This window comes from Mustela lutreola, chromosome 4, assembly GCF_030435805.1.
Source record: "Mustela lutreola isolate mMusLut2 chromosome 4, mMusLut2.pri, whole genome shotgun sequence".
Taxonomy (NCBI): domain Eukaryota; kingdom Metazoa; phylum Chordata; class Mammalia; order Carnivora; family Mustelidae; genus Mustela; species Mustela lutreola.
The window spans coordinates 84,487,150-84,503,234 of NC_081293.1; the positions used below are offsets into that span (position 1 = coordinate 84,487,150).

General features: G+C 48.7%; 1 protein-coding gene across 3 annotated transcripts in view; it reads right to left on the reverse strand.

Annotated features, from left to right (window-relative positions):
* TBCE (tubulin folding cofactor E) overlaps positions 1-16,085 on the reverse strand; it is a 76,084-nt gene that overhangs the window by 1,987 nt on the left and 58,012 nt on the right. Inside the window, exons 5-16 of one of the 3 annotated variants that reach the window (XR_009352695.1) lie at positions 13,663-13,751; positions 10,714-10,813; positions 8,414-8,516; positions 7,177-7,253; positions 5,974-6,069; positions 5,367-5,431; positions 5,206-5,270; positions 3,656-3,808; positions 2,941-3,094; positions 2,200-2,371; positions 1,399-1,467; positions 803-862 (exon numbers count right to left, since the gene is read on the reverse strand). Coding sequence is in view for 2 of the 3 variants with exons in the window: in XM_059170402.1 (XP_059026385.1) it covers positions 803-862; positions 1,399-1,509; positions 2,941-3,094; positions 3,656-3,808; positions 5,206-5,270; positions 5,367-5,431; positions 5,974-6,069; positions 7,177-7,253; positions 8,414-8,516; positions 10,714-10,813; positions 13,663-13,751 (1,073 nt within the window). In the remaining variant the exon portion in view is untranslated. Of the gene's footprint in view, positions 1-802; positions 863-1,398; positions 1,510-2,199; positions 2,372-2,940; positions 3,095-3,655; positions 3,809-5,205; positions 5,271-5,366; positions 5,432-5,973; positions 6,070-7,176; positions 7,254-8,413; positions 8,517-10,713; positions 10,814-13,662; positions 13,752-16,085 lie in introns of those variants that run through there. The other 2 variants (XM_059170403.1, XM_059170402.1) reach the window with 2 other exon arrangements.

The window sequence follows — 16,085 nt, forward strand, 5'->3', positions numbered from 1 at the left end:
TGCCATTACAAGTGCTACAAGGCAGACAGTTTAAAATGTGAATTTACTCCACTCACAAGCAACGTATTTTATGAGAGTCGCTTAGGGCGCTACACGTTTCATCTCCTCAGAGCCTCGCTGCTCCACACTTAACCCGTCCAGACCACTCTCTCCGCATGAGGCGGGCTTCCATCTGACAAGGCACAGTACACTTGAGAGACTGTAATTCTAAGTACATTAGATCAATCTAGTTGGTTGACATAACAGTATTTTCGGGATGAAGCTAATTCCGTTCCAGTAACAGTGATGTTTAGACAGAGTTCTGGAGTCGTTTTTCCAAAGAACCATTTCAGTGTGTCCATTAAAAGACCACATCTGAGAACTTTCTGCGGGGATTCCTAACTGACAAGGAGCAGAGTGTATGTGAAGTCACAAATGTTCAAGTAATTCACACTTCAGCTCACCAAGACAGGTTTCCTGTATTACGAAGGGACGGTAAGACCTCGGGCCCAGTGAGTCTCTCTGGATGAGCGCCACAATTTGGGCACTAAATAGCAGTGGGCTCCAGAAAGGCCATGCCGCTCCACACTCGTGCCTTTGGCTAAATAGGTCATTGTTTAACAAGACTTTCCTACACAAGCTGATAAGGGTACAGGAGACCTGAGCTTTTGGGGGTTAGGACGCGTTGTATTTTAGATCATAAAAGGTTAGTGAAAACCTAGAAGCTCCAAAAATCCACACTTCTAGATACTTTCTACCAGCTGACTCATGCCTAGGCCAGTGATTCCTAAGTGTAAGCAGACAAAAGTCCTGTTTTTCTTACCTGGCAGTCGTTTCTCTAGGACTTTCTGATCAACTTGATTAGGATATTTTATCTTCAGTGCTTGAAAGAAAAAAAGGGAAAAGACTGAGAGCTAGTGTAATAAGGGTTCAAACTGCACACCCCTGAACCGCACCTGCCCCAGGATCCAACTGTAGGACCACCGGGCTCAGATCCTAATACAGGAACAGCTCTTACTGATTTTGAAAATTCCTTCTACTAATTCTTCACAGAATTAACAATTAGCAACAGTTATTCACAGAATTGACAACAACAGAAAGCGCTGGACCAACATTCCAGTGCCTCCCCTGCTCCCTGCTGACTCCTGGCCTGACCATGTAGCCGGCGTACCCGTGTAAGAAAGTCACACATTTACAAACCACCAGTCAGCACACTTCTCACACACCCAGCCCCAGTTTCTAACAGTTGAAAGCATGGGAACTGCCAAAACTTTGATACAACTCAGAGATGTTCGAGAATTCATCCTTTCTTTTAAAAGTGCGTTATTCCAGGTACCTCTTAAGAGAAACCAACTGTCCCTATCTGTGTCAGCGCCCAAAGACGCACATACAAGTAAGCGGTCTTTGTGCGGTTCTTACTTAGTAGCTGGTTTTTGAGCAAAAACGGCTGTTGTGTCTTGAGTTCCCCGTCTTCGGGCGCACCATATTCTGTGCAAGAAGCATAAACACGGATCACGATAAACCAGGCCCCTAGAAGGAAAAATACAGGCGCCAAAAAGACCCCCGTAGCCTTTTCCTTCCTGGAGCAGCTGCTCCGCTCACCTGGGACCTGTCCCCTTCACTGGACTACTTGTTTATTTGCTGGGGGACGGCCATGGCCAGCCACCGCGTCCAGGCAGCCACGCTACACCCCCCACCCCCACCCCCCAACTTCGCAGCACCTAACAGCGCCTGCCTCTCCAACAAGACCGCGTCCCGCCTCCCAACCGGCGAGACCAGGCCGTGCCTCCAGAGCCGTAAGACGCGGGGTCAGAGCTCCGCCTTCATGAACAGCTCCTTCGTGTTAGGGGTCCTGAGCAAGAACCCCGAGACCAGATGGGACACAACTCAAGGGACATCTTCAGGTGTCAGCCAGATGGCGCCACGCCAGGCTGGGTGCCCAGGCCCATCCCTCGCCTGGAAATGCGGCGTCAAGGGGCGGTGGCAGGAGGGCAGGCCTCACCTGCGGGGGCTCGTGAGGGACCCACCGGGGCCTGCGTTTCTCTCAAGGCTGCGCGAGAGGCCGTGTCTCCCCTCAGGGCCTTCTCAGCGGCCACCCGGAGCCCGACCCGCGCGGCTGCGGGACAGAAGCTCCCTCCCCCCCACCCCCCAGGTGATTCGGGTTCCCAGAAACAGCGGGAAACGGGCGGCCGGGATCGGAAAGCGCCCCCCCCCCCCCACCAGGCAGCTTCGCGTCCTCACGGCCAGCGCCCCAGCCGGAGCGTTCCACAGCGAGCGGCACCGGGAAACGGGTTTGAGAAAGAACGTCCCAGGCCCGTGACATCTGGAGTGACGACGAAGTCAAAACGGGGAGTACGGCAGGGACGGAGTCGCCAAGTGGGGGCTTCAGGGCCTGAGGACCCAGGCGGGGAAGGTAAGTAAGCCCAGGGCGGGGGCGGGGAGGGCCGGGGGTGGGGGCGCCCTCGAGCCGCGTGGAGGGGACCGGACACGCTGGTCGCCACTGCCCGGGGAGCTTCGGCAACACCCGGGCCCGGCTTCGACCTTAACACGCTCCGCGCGTGCAAGGTCCGCAGGCTCGGCCGGAGCTGCCGCTGCTCCTGCCCCCGGCAAGGAGGGGTCGCCCGCCCTCCCGCGGCGGGAAGCGGGGTGAGCTCGGGCAGACGGGAGGGCCTTCCACCGCAGGGCTGCCCCCGGCTCCAGCGCCCCGATGCCGATCTCGACCTTCCAGCAGGCCTCCGACTCCCCGCGCTCCCTCTGCGGGGCGAGGCTGCGGACTCTGCCCTGAAGAGGCCAGTTCGAGTCTGGCTCCTGGGCTTGCGGACACGGCCCCAGCATCGGGCCAAGGGCCCCTTCGGAGGACCCCACGCCCCGAAGAACAGCAGGGCCACTAGGATCCCCTCCGACGCCCCGCGGCCGGGGCTGCAGGGGCGGTGCGGTGTGGGCTGCGGGCCACACACGTACTGAGGCACAGCGACTGGTACCGGGGATGCGCCACGAGGAACTCCGCGTGGGGCCGGTTCCGGTCGGGGTCCTGGTGGCCGCCGGCTGCCTTCCACTCGTTGCCGAACGCCTTCCTGTAATCGAGCTCGGCGCCGCGCCTCTCCTCCGGCGGGATCTGCGGGACAAACGCGGTCTGTGCTTTGTGCCCTGTCCTGCCGCTCGCTGAGGGACGGTCATCACACAGAGAGTGACGGGGCATCTCTTCTTACCGTCCCTTCCAACAGGGACAGGCTTCAGGAGCTGACGGCGGAAGGAGGTAAGAACTTCGTCCTACATTTTCCCCATGAGTGTGCACAGCCGGCGTCCGGCCCGCAGGTGCACCCCTGCCCCCACCCCACCCCACCCACCCCGGAGCACACTGTTCCAGGCCGGCACACTGTTCCAGGCAAGCACCGTGGGGCCAGCAAGGCCCTGCCCTGCAATTTCTTGAGAGCAGTGGCTGAGAAGAGGAGGACAAGCTCTCTGGCTCTTCCTCCTGTAATCCCAAGACAAAGGAGCAAACCTCGATGCGCCAGGCCCCTTCTCAAAATATCCGAGCAACAGGCTTCTCCCGGACTGGGCTCGTCCACGCCACCTCCTGAGGAGCCTGGAAGAGCCATCATGCTTCAGGCGCAGGACGATTCTGATCTTGCGTTTCCTGTGCTAAAAGGCATCAGATCCTGAAACCAGCACTCACCTCGCATTTGTTCAGGGTCTTCAACTGACCGATTTTGGCGATGATAAGCCCACGTGTGGTATGTGCCGCTTTGCTCCCTTCAGTCAGGGGGTTTCTGCTGCAGGACAGAGCCTGCAGACTCGGCAACTTATCCAGCTCGTTGATAAACGACCACTGAAACCCAGCAAAAGAGAATACGTGAAAATAAACATGTTTCAGGCTCATTTCTTGGAGTATGTGAACTAGCAAGAGAAAAGGAAAATCCCCCCATTCCAACCCGAGGTGCAGGATTGTCTTTATGCACGGAACACCCACTAGACACAACACACTTTTACTCTAGAACCATGTCACGTACAATGACAGTCTGCTTACTGTGACTTAAATTAAGTTCTTTCGTAATACTTTAGGGTTTTCTGAGGAGAAGCATTTCTCTTTCAATTTAAAATATTTAAAAGCTTCTACACAGCAAAGGAAACCAGCAACAAAACTAGAAGGCAACCTACAGAATAGGACAAGATATTTGCAAATAACACATCCAATAAAGAGTTAGTATCTAAAATGTAAAAGGAACTTAGCAATCGCAACACCCAAAGGACAAATAATTCAATGAAAAATGGGCAGAAGACATACACAGATATTTCTCCAAAGACATCCAAATGGCCATCAAATGAAAAGATGCTCAATATCACTCACAATCAGGGAAATGCAAGTCAAAACTACAAGGAGAGATCACCTCACACCTGTCAGAATGGCTAAAATCAACAACACAAGAAAGAACAGGTGTTGGCGAAGATGTGGAGAAAAGGGAACCCCCCAACCACTACCCTTGCGCACTGGTGGTGGGAATACAAACTGGTGCGGCCACTGTGGAAAATCACAGGGAGGTTCCTCAAAAAGTTAAAAACAGAACTACCCTATGATCCAGTAATCACACCACTGGATCTTTACTCAAAAAATACAAAACACTAACTTTGGATGCAACTCTATGTTCACAGCAGCATTATTTACAACAGCCAATTCACAGAAGCAGCCCAAGTGTCCATTGACTGATGACTGAAGATGTATGTATATACAATGGAATATTGCTCAGCCATAAAAAAAAAAATGAAATCTTGCCATTTGCAACAACATGGATGGAGCTGGAGAGTATTATGCTAAGCATAGTAAGTAAGTCAGAGAAAGATAAAGATCGTATGATCTTACTCATATGGAATCTAAGAAACAAAACAAACAAAAGAGAGAGACAAACCAAAAAAAAAAAGACTCTTAACTATAGAGCCCAAACTAATGGTCACCAGAAGGGAGGTGAATGGGAGATGGGGGAAAGAGAGTGTAGACTAAAGTGTACTTAGCTTGATGAGGCCTGAGTAATGTGTGAATGGCGGAATGACTATACTGTACACCTAAAACTAACACAACACTGCATGTTAACTATAGTGCAGGTAAAATTAACTTTATGAAGCATATTTTTAAAGTGAAGTAAATATTTTGTAATGGAAGGAACTGAAAAACTTCTCCTGAGAGTGGAAACGAGGGCTCATGAGGTACGTACATTCCGCAGAAGCCCTTACTTGTGATATCTGATTGTCATTCACGACGAGGTACTGCAAGGAAGGAAACATGGATGTCTTATGCCCTAGAGAAAAAAGGGGAACGAAGTTACACAGAAGTAAAAGAAAGAGCTCAAGTATGAGGTACTGGGCAGGGGAGGGGAGCTAGTGATCTCACATACCAGTTCCAGCATCTGGAAAATGTATAGAAGAAAGTCCAATGTCAGAAAGGATAAGTTGTTCTAATCTGAAATTTAAAATGTTAAATTTGATTATAAAGCACAGTAGAAAATGCTACAGCCTATCAACCAGACTGCATCTGTAATATTTCCCCCACACACTAGGTTCTCATGCCACGTGAAACGCTGAGAAACAGTGCAGTATGGGGCACACGGAGTGGACTCTAGAACGTGCTCTGAGGGTTCTACAGTCGCCTACCGGTTCCTGGTGCCCGCGGCTGTGCTACGTGCTCATGGGTCTCAGAGAGGAAAGAGACATGGTCTAACTTCCCAAAAGGCAATGAATGAAGACTTTGGACATCAGCACGAGGGCCAAATTATTCATTCTTCAGTCACCTACTGCAGATGTAGACTAAAGTGTATGAGGTTTGCAGGGACATGGTCCGCATAAATGCAAATTAAAATGTCCCAAAGGGACTTCCTCAGTTTGTGAAGGCCATCATCATCATCATCATCATCACATTTCCACCGAGAAAGCAAAGATAGGATATGATCTATTTACTAACCATTTCTAAGCACTACTGCAAGCAGCACTGAAGAAGCAAATTACCTGGGCAGATAGGCTATTAGAAACAGCTGATTTTCATCAATTAATTGATTAGAGGAAAGATCTAATAACTTGACTGTCTGCAGGACATCAGCTGGCCTGTATGGAAAATAAAAACGTTTCAATGTGAATTTCATCTCTTAATTGTTTTTTGAAGATACAGCTTTTAAGTACCTGCCTTTAGTGTAAAGGAGAGGGAGGGGCGGGAGGCAGGTGAAGAGCGCCACACCAGGGGAACGCGGGCCCTGATGGTGATGGAAACGTTCTGTCTGGACTGGACCGATGTCAGGACCCTGCCTGTGATATGGAACCGTAGCTCTGCAAGATGTTACCGAGGGCATGGATCTGGGTCATGGGTACAGGGGATCTCTGGGTAGTCTTTCTGGTAACTGCATGGGAATCTCAAATTATCTCAAAATAAAAAGTGTAATTTGAAAACACCTAGGTGGCTAGGTGTCTTCAAACACCTATGTCACCTGGTGGCTCAGTCGGTTGAGTGTCCGACTCTTGGTTTTGGCTCAGGTCATAATCTCAGGGTCATGAGATCGAGCCCCGAATGGGGCTGGGTGTGCCTTTCCCTCTGTTCTTCCCCCACTCACTTGCTCTCCCTCCCTCCCTAATAAACAAATAAAATTTGAAACAAAAATAAAAACACCTGCAGTTGTCGGTATAGAAAATAGCTCCATACAGTAAAATCTCATTAACTTGAATCTGTTAAATGAGAATTTGTTGTAAATTTGCCTGCATTTAGTTTTAATAATAATTTAATGATAATCAACAAAAGAGAAAGACAACATGTTTAACTTACTTAAGGAGAACAAACTTTTACATATACCCTGGTCCATCAACCTTCTGCAGATAATGCTACCCAAAACGCATTATTTGAAAAAAAGATTAAAATGCATTATTTGATCCTTATAAAGCATTTCCTACAGAACCTCCATTTAGAAACAGAAATTAAATATATTTCTGTGAAACTAATAAAATTCTTGTCTTCAAATATATATAACTCAAGGCTCTCACTCTGATGGGCTTTTCCTCAATCAGGACCAATGATCACAGGTGCCCTACTTTGTAAAGAATAAGCAGGTTTCTAATTCTCACTAGCAAATCCTTTAAAAAGAAAAACCAGTGTGAGGCATCATTGAGACGGTTCATTTATTCAGACTACACGGCGAAACATGGACAGAAGTAAGCCTTTGTTACCTTTCCGAAATGAGGAGATCGTTAGACTTGAGGTATAGCTCCTCAAGGACCGGCCACCCAGCGGCGCACTGGAGCACCTGGAGAGAAACGGAGTTCAGGCTGGAGCAGCCTCTCTTACATGTTTCTTCCTGTGTGTTAATTACTATTATCTCCACTTTAACTCAGCTCCCTTACTGTTTTAGAAACAAAATGTCCTATGGACACTTCATCATGGACTCTAACTCGGGCCAGGAGCACTGGTGGGCTGGCGACAAAGTGTTTCGATAACATGGGAGCGTATACAGTCGGCGCTCTGGCAGCTGTGAATGCATCCTCCAGGGATATGCGAGGACTGCAAAGTGGATGTGCAGACATGCACTGAGCACACTCTTAGCACGTGACATAGTTTGCTCCAGCGAAGGAAGGAACTTGATGTTAAACGCCACTGCTCAGTTCCCAATGCCGACCCAGGTGTGCAAAGAATAGACTCATCAGACGGTGTTTCCCAAACTATTTCTGCGTTTTCGCACTTGAACTTCACCACCATCTCTAGCACCTGAATTTCTATGTGCCCCGCCTATTCTCAGGCTAACTCTAATCCCATCTCCGAGGAAGGAGCGCTAGGATGTACATGCACCAGTAAAGGCAACTGGTCTCTACGGGAGGCTCCTCAGTGGCATTTCAAAGACAAGGACTTTGTGGGGGAGGTACGTATCTGCGAAAACGGAATATACTGGGCACATGTACAGGTCACCTCTGATGGAAAACAGCAGTGCCAGATAGAAGTTCCAAATGCTGCCGGGCAAAATACCCACTAGTCCACTTTGAACCCAGCTGTACATGATGAACAGTGGATTCCAGAGCTAAACTTTAAATGAGAAAAGGATGCGAGAATCTTCTGGCAGCTCTGCCCTTGGAGCACATGCAGAGAAGCTCCATCAAGAGCTTTCAAGAGAAGCTAAGTTGAGGGTTCTTCAAGTTCGGCTAAGTTAACTCCACCCCACTATGGAGTGCTACAGTCCAGAAAGACACCAGAACAATGCAGAAAGAGCCAAGAGAGAAAATCCCAATCCCAAAATATAAAATTTTACTTCACTGCAATGATTCTGTAACTCCTTTCAGTGAGGCAGTTTAAAGAATCCTATTATTTGGATAACAGGATAATTAGAACCAAGCCACAGTTGTGCTTCCATTCTCTATTAAGCCAAGAATTTTAAATTTCTTATTTCTGGGTAATAAATTGGAGAAATAGGATTACCTCCGCCCATGTTATTCCTGTTCGGTTAAGGACTAACACCTTCAGTGCAGGAAATGTTCCGGTTCGAACTGGTGAACCCGAGGGAAAGCTGAGTTTATTCTCACTGTGTAGAAAAAGAAGTCACAATGTGTTGATCACCCACTCCCCAGGAGGCCCAAGTGAAAGTCCCTAAAAGCAACAATGTGGGATTTATTTTTTTAAAGATTTTTACTTATTTATTTGAGAGAGAGGGAGTGAGAGAGGGCTTGAGAGGGGAGAAGGGCAGAGGGAGAAGCAGACTCCCGAGGGAGCTGGGAGCCTGATGGGGGACCCAATCCCAGGACTCCAGGATCATGACTTGAGCCGAAGGCAGTCGCTCAACCGAGCCACCCAGGTGCCCAACAACTTGGGATTTAATAGCAGGCATTTGGTTTGTTTCGACCTTAAAGCGAAATTAATTAAAAGCCAATGGAGTCCAGGCTACCTCATTTTTAGTATTTGCGATGCATGGCTTTTTGGTAGCTGACATCCACAGATGTTCTCCGAGGGCCGAGGCAGCTGGCTGAAGCATAAGCCTCAGGCGTTCGTAAGGTCAGCGTCTAGCTTCGCAAGGCAGACTCTGGACACCACAAAATCCAGCGCCCTCTCAACTGCCCTACTGATAGGCTGCCCCAGGAACTACAGTCCCACTCCTCCAGGGTCTCGAAACCACTCTCTCGCTATCAGGATGGATAAAATCAGTCACTGCCTTCTCGGTGCTCTCTTGTGATCCTGATCTCAGATAGTGCTCAATCCTGAGTCATTGTGAAAGAAGGTACCATGAAAACACATGAACCCCTATTTCCAGAAGAGGAGATGCCAGGGGTCAGAGGACACCCTCCACCCTATCTGGAGCACCACTGATTCAGGCCTGACTCTCCGCTCTCACTGACCTGCCTGAGCCAGGTAGGTACCAGCCACCTGTCCACACCAGGCTGGCTCGAGGACTTTCATACTTCCCACCTGGCTGAGCCCTCGGGGAATCAGGTTCTAAGACTGAAATTAACCAAGCCTTGGAAGAGGCCCAGAAGACAGGGCCATTAGTGAAACATGCAGCTTGGTGGACAATCCTTATCAGAACTGAAGGAGACAGCATTCCAACGAAATTGCTCATTCCTACAGCAATGAAGTGCCAGAAGCTTCGGAACAAATAAGCACTCTTCACAGCCCCTCTCCTACTCCCCAGTTAAATACTGACTCCCCCAGAAGGCCCATCCTTCATGGGTAGCCTCAGAAGAGACACCAAGATCTTCCAGCCCGACAGGTCAACCCTCCCTCAGTCAACCAAAAGACTCCCCCGTCCAATACCCCAGAAAAGGGGCACCTAACTAGATCAGTCAATAGAGTATGAAACTCTTCTTATCTTGAGGTTGAGACTCTGAGTCCCTCGTTGGGGGGAAAGCTTAAATATAAATAAGTAATAAGTAACTGGTGGTCCAGTTAAGTGTCACATGTTGTGATGAACACTGGGTGTTATACACAACTAATGAAACGCTGCACACATACTACATCAAAAACTGATGATGGGGGCGCCTGGGTGGCTCAGTGGGTTAAAAGCCTCTGCCTTCAGTTTGGGTCATGATCCCAGAGTCCTGGGATCAAGCCCCATATCAGGCTCGCTGCCCGGCAGGGAGCCTGCTTCCTCCTCTCTCTCTGCCTGCCTCTCTGCTTACTTGTGATCTCTGTCAAATAAATAAAATCTTTTTAAAAAAATGATGATGTACTATATGTTGGCTAATGGAACAATTTAAAAATTTAAATTTAAAAAATAAATTGATTTTTTTAAAAGTGTCTGACTCAGTTTCAGCTCAGATCATCAACTCAGAATCATGGGATCAATCCCCGAGTTGCACTCCACGCTGGGCACAGAGCCTGCTTAAGACTATCCCTCCCTCTACCCCTCTACCTCTACGGGCACTCACAACAAAACAAAACGGGGCACCTGGGTGGCTCAGTGGGTTAAAGCCTCTGCCTTCTGCTCAGGTCAGGATCTCAGGGTCCTGGGATCAAGCCCCGTATCGGGTTCTCTGCTCAGCAGGGAGCCTGCTTGCTCCTCTCTCTCTGCCTGCCTCTCTGCCTACTTGTGATCTCTCTCTGTCAAATAAATAAATAAAATATTTAAAAAAATTCAAAAGATCTAGTTTTTTAAAAAGAAGAAGAAGAAATTAAGCTTAAATTCCACTGAGCTGTGTTTCCCTCTCTCCCACAGAGATGCCATGAGGGAATGAGGACACGTTGGGGTTTTCATAACAGGTGACAAATGGACACCCATGAGCTCATACCTGAGATTAAGAACTTCCAGATGTTTCAGCTGATCAGCAATATCTAGGACTTCATCCCACGAGGACAACAGGTTTCTTGACAAATCTACTTTTCTGATACCTCAAAGCACCCATTAAGGAAGAGTAAGATGGAAAGAGTCACACAAAACAGAACAGTCGTCACTTCTGAATTCCAGAGCAGGGATCTTTACCTTCTCACCTTACACCCTCCATTCTGCTTCAAATGTTTCCAGGAACACACGCTACTTTTACCTTTGTAAGTCACCCACTTTTCGTTGAGAAACAAAAACATTCACTGACATATGCTGCAAATTTGAGACAAACCTCTACAATCAAGTAGGTGAGAACCAAAGGTCCTAACCAAGGTGAAACCATTCTAGCAATATCCAGCAAAAAGAGTGGGGAAAAAAAAAAAATGGTGGTGAGTTTGCTTTATGTCTCGTGCCAGGCAATCCCTCCAGCGGTCGCCTCATAGCCACGGGTCATTCTCCTGTGGGGCCTCACTCTGTTCCAACCTGCAAGAACCCCCAAGTCCCCCAGCCGCACCTCCAGAACAGACCATGGGGGTTAGCGTGGACAAAGGTTCTGAAGTGCTAAGAATGATTTGGGAATTCAGAGAAGGAGAAATGAGCAGGACAGAGAGAAAAAGGTACCTGAGCTGAACATCTCAGGGGAGCATGGTGCCATCAAGAGGGGGTGCAGCTCTGAACCCCCAGGCAGAGAGACGGAAGAGAAGCCTGGGGCAGGACTGGACCTTCTGAGGAGGGTCTTTCGCACAACTCTGCTGAGCTGGGAACCGTTCATTCTTCTGTTCCACGACCGTAGGGAGGGGACCAAGAGCAGAGCAGCGAACTCAACAGTCACAGTCGGGGAGACAGCGATAAGCACATGCCTCTGCAGTATGCCACCTACAGACAGGCTCATAGTAGCAGCCACAGACGCAAGAGAGGGGTGTGTGGGTACGTTATATATGCTGGTCGTGGAAGACCGTCTTCTCGGAGAAGGTGCCATCTGAGTGGAGACCACAGGCAAAGAGGAATACCATCAGGGAGAAGAGCATCTGGGCAGAGAGAACTAGACGAGCCGAGGCCCTGAAGTTAGAACGGGTTTAGATAAAGGACGTGGGAGGTGCTGGAAACGAGGGCACAAAGGCCGCAGGGGCTAGGCCACACCTCAGGCCACACCTAGGCCAGGAAATCTTGGCTAGTCTCTGACTGAAATGGGAGCTTCTGGGGGTCTGGACCCACCTGCAACTGCTGGGCAGGGTGCTTTCATGCCTCACGGTCAGGCTCCAGCCACCTTTCATTTCCGTGATGTTGCTAGCTCTGGACCACGGGGCTGGTCAGCAACGGCAGGAATCCAGTAATCCTTCACTCGCTCATACTCTCTCATACTCACACCTGCTGGTGATCCAGAGCACAGAGACGACCCACCCTCTGAAATCAGCTCTAAACAAGCTGGCAGTTGTCACACAGTGCCCCGCACGCACACACGCACAGGCTGTCGGCAGTACTTGGTTCCTGCTCGCAGGCCCAGACTCCCCTGGCGCAGAGCCAGCTGGCAAAGCAGGAAGGAGCTCAGACCTCTCCAGAGGAGCTTCCCAGGCCCGGCAAGCTCAGGGCCTGAGCGCTCCTGCAGTCTGATGTCCCAGCAGAGCGAATGACCTCAAACGGGGCCACTCCAAAGGGACAACTAGATTAGACACAGGCAAGACTTTCACTGCAGGCGAGAATTCAATCAGCAACTGGAAGACATCGATCTCTCTACCTGCAAGTATCAGCCCTCCCTTGATCATCTCATGAAACCGCATTTCTTCAAGACTCCTCAGCAAAGAACAGCATCAGCAAGTGAGATGCATGCTGACTCCCCAGGACCCTGCTGACAACTCTGAGCAAATAGTTGCCATTCCCAAACCCACCTACTGGCCATATCTCCGATATGCTGAAAATAAATCTTGAACCACCCAATTCCCAATCTTCTAAAATCACTTAGTAGCTGGCCGGGCAGATCACAGAATGTTCCAGACGCTGCCCGTGGCATTCTGCTCCTTACCCAACTACTCCATCCACAATGCTTCCACTGTCCACGGGGGAAGGGACAGCACCGGTTCAGCTCGCTGGGGCCCACAGAGGGGCTGCTCACAAGCAAGGTGACCGGGTCCTGACTGAGGGAGTCACAAAGCATACAGTACAGGGACAGCTCAGAACAGCTGGCTAGAGACTACTGCTCATGCGCCATCTCTGCCCCCTGGAGAACACGGATTATAAACTATCTTTGGCATAAATTATTACACAGAGATGAGGCAGGCTTAAAGAATTGAGAGAAAAACTTTGAAAGTTCGAGAAAATCTCATTCATTTGCCAGGGGGATTTTTCATTTAAACTTATCTCCTATATTCTTAGTTGTGGGCATGAAAGCAATGCAGGGTAAACACAAACCAAAAACTCTTCTAAGAGAAGGTAGAGAAAAGGATTACAAACTTTGGAAGCACCTGTTTTGAGGGATCGTGACAAACGGTGTGCAGCTGCGTGCACCAGGAAGGTGGTCCAGGTAGGCTGGTGTGGGGGGCCCCGGGGTGCGGTTGAGGCCTCCGGCTCCCCCTCTCTCTCCCTGTCCACACTGGATGGTCTGCACACGAGACGGCTGCCTGGGTGCTCTGTCTGCACTCAGGAGCAGGCTAACGGCTTGGGGCGGAAGGCAGGTGCCAGCCACATCTGGCCTGTGTGAGGAGCCCTATCCAGACATTTCCTTGGCTGGGGGGAGGCCCGCTGCCTCACCTGAAGGCAGAGGGGTCCGGGAAGATAAATAATCTCCTATCGCGGCGACTGGCACAGGGAAGCCAGAGAGGCCCTGAGGAAGAAAGTTGGGCAGAACAGACACCGGGAACGTTCCTGGCTGTGTCCCATATGAGCTTCAAGTCCAAAGTCAGGTTCTCAGTGAAAAGGATACTAGGACACGCTTTGGCAATTGCTCCTTTGTCACCAGCACCATTCACGGCACAGTTCCTCAGAGAAATTTCTTGCAACTTGCTCAGCTGACTGCATGAAAAACACAGAGTTCACACGTATGGATAAACACGGACACGTCCACTGGCCCTTTAAAAAGTTAAAAAGCATTTCCTGTAAGAAGTTACCAAAAATAACCAATACCAGTACCCACCAGCCAGTTTCAGAAATAACGCTTTACTAAAAGAGAAGAAAAAGAAAGTGTTACAGACACTACAAATATAGCTGAAGTCCTTCGTGTCCCATTCCAGCATGTTCCTTCTTCCTCTGCTCCCCCACACTCGGTGTTTGTTTAAACAGAAGCACGGAATAGTCTGACTGCACGTTTCCATGCCCCTAAACAATCATAGCATTTCATCTATAATGAAACGGGATATAAATGGTATCCTAGTGTATGTATCCTCCTCCAAGCTACTTTCCCCCAACAGTATATTGTTCAGCAGTGAGATTTAGCTACGTCAACCCATGTCCTCCAGAGCATTTGTTTCCACGTCTTGGAGACCACAATTAATCTGTTTACTCCTCTGCTGACAGTTATATTATTCCCAGCAGGACTGAAGTAAACACTGTCGTATGCTTCTCGCATTCATACATGGAAAGTCTCTCTAGGGTGAGGAAAGCATGTGTATCTTCAGCTTTACTAGATAAATCTCAGAAGCCACATTCTAAGTGCAGAGGACCTGCATTTTCTGATCACTGAAAGAGCCCATATGGTATCTAGAACAGGGAATCCAGAGCCCCATCGCTTGAGTTCAAATCCCAAGTCCACCACTTCCTTTGGCCTGAGGGGAGTTAGAATCTCTGTACCTCAGATTCCACAGCTTTAAAATGTTGTGGTTTACACACACATATTCACAGCAGCATTACCACCATAGCCAAAGGAGCTACAGATGTCCATCAATAGATGAATGGATGAACCAAGTGTGTTACGTCCATTCAATGGAATATAACCCAGCCTTAAAAGGGAAGGAAATTCTGACATACGACACAAAGTGGGTAAACTTGAGGACATTATGACAAGGGAAAGAAGCCAATCATAAAAAGACAATACTGCAGGATTCCACTTGTGAGGTCCCTAGAGGAGTCAACTTCACAGAGGCGGAAAGTAGCATGGTGGCTGCCACGGGCTGGGGGCTGCTGTTTAAGCAGGACAGTGAGGACAGCTGCACAACACTGTGAATGTACTTAGTGCTACCAAACTATACACTTAAAAATGGTTAAGATGGTAAACTCTGTGTTGTGCTCTTTAGAATTTTTTTAAATGCTATATTAATATTTGTGAAACCTCAGTACACTGCCTGACATACAGAAGTTATTTTGTAAGTATTTATAAAAACAAATGAAAAACTGACCGCCTTTGGGGGAAATACTCCCATCAAAACCCCAGGCATGTGCTATTACAGTAATGAGAGACCAGGAGAAAGGCAGCAACAAAGGTCTAGGGGCTCCCACACTGGCTCAAGTTGACAGTGCCCTTGGTGTTGCATTTTTTTCAGTGTCCCCGTAAGTCATACAGAACAAAACAAAACAAATCACACTGAATTTGCATTTAGTAAGTAGTCAGGGCCAAACAACTTAATAATTATTTGTGTCCTTCAAACTTACTGTCAGTAAGTGTCAGTTGTGCCCAGCACAACTTCCCAAACCCTGGAATCAGACTGGACATCACTACGTTCATTTCTCGTTTCATGATGATTTTCAGGAGATACTCGCTTTTTATCACAGGAACACCAAAACCCCAGCTTTGCGAGGATGGGACAGCAATAAAAAAAACTTGTAGGATTATCACGGAACTGAACAACCTCAAACTAATAGTTTGTTCTGTGTGCAACAGAGGCCACTGTTTCCCTCTAAAATTAAAAATATCTCACTGTGCCTGCTGAGTTGGCTGCAGGGCCCAGGGAAACCTCGCTAGAGAGTGTGGGAGCCCGGGTCTCAGCACAGACCTCACTCTGGAGCCAGAGCCATCTGCAAGAGAAGTCACACATGCTGGTTTTTGTTGTTTTTTTTTTTTTAATTCTTTTTCCTTAAGTCTTAAGTGGCACAAACTCAGAGCTGGTCAGCTGGATATTATTAAGAAGATAACATGACGGCTTCAAGGGGAGGATTCTGTCCCTCCTTAACACTGGTGACCACTGTTTACCCACTCTCCAGTGTTGTCCACAGCAGGTCTAACAGCTTAATTATTGTTTCATAAATGAGGAGACTCAGGCTTAGAAGTTGGAAAGTGTCAGAGTTAGAAGGTGGCTTAGCTAACGTCTGACCCAGCTGGACTCCAACACGGAGTCCGTTCCAAGGGAGAGGCTAGCTAATCATGGAACGCCATGAGCCTCCAGTAGCTGGGTCAGGCAGCAAAAGAATTCATGA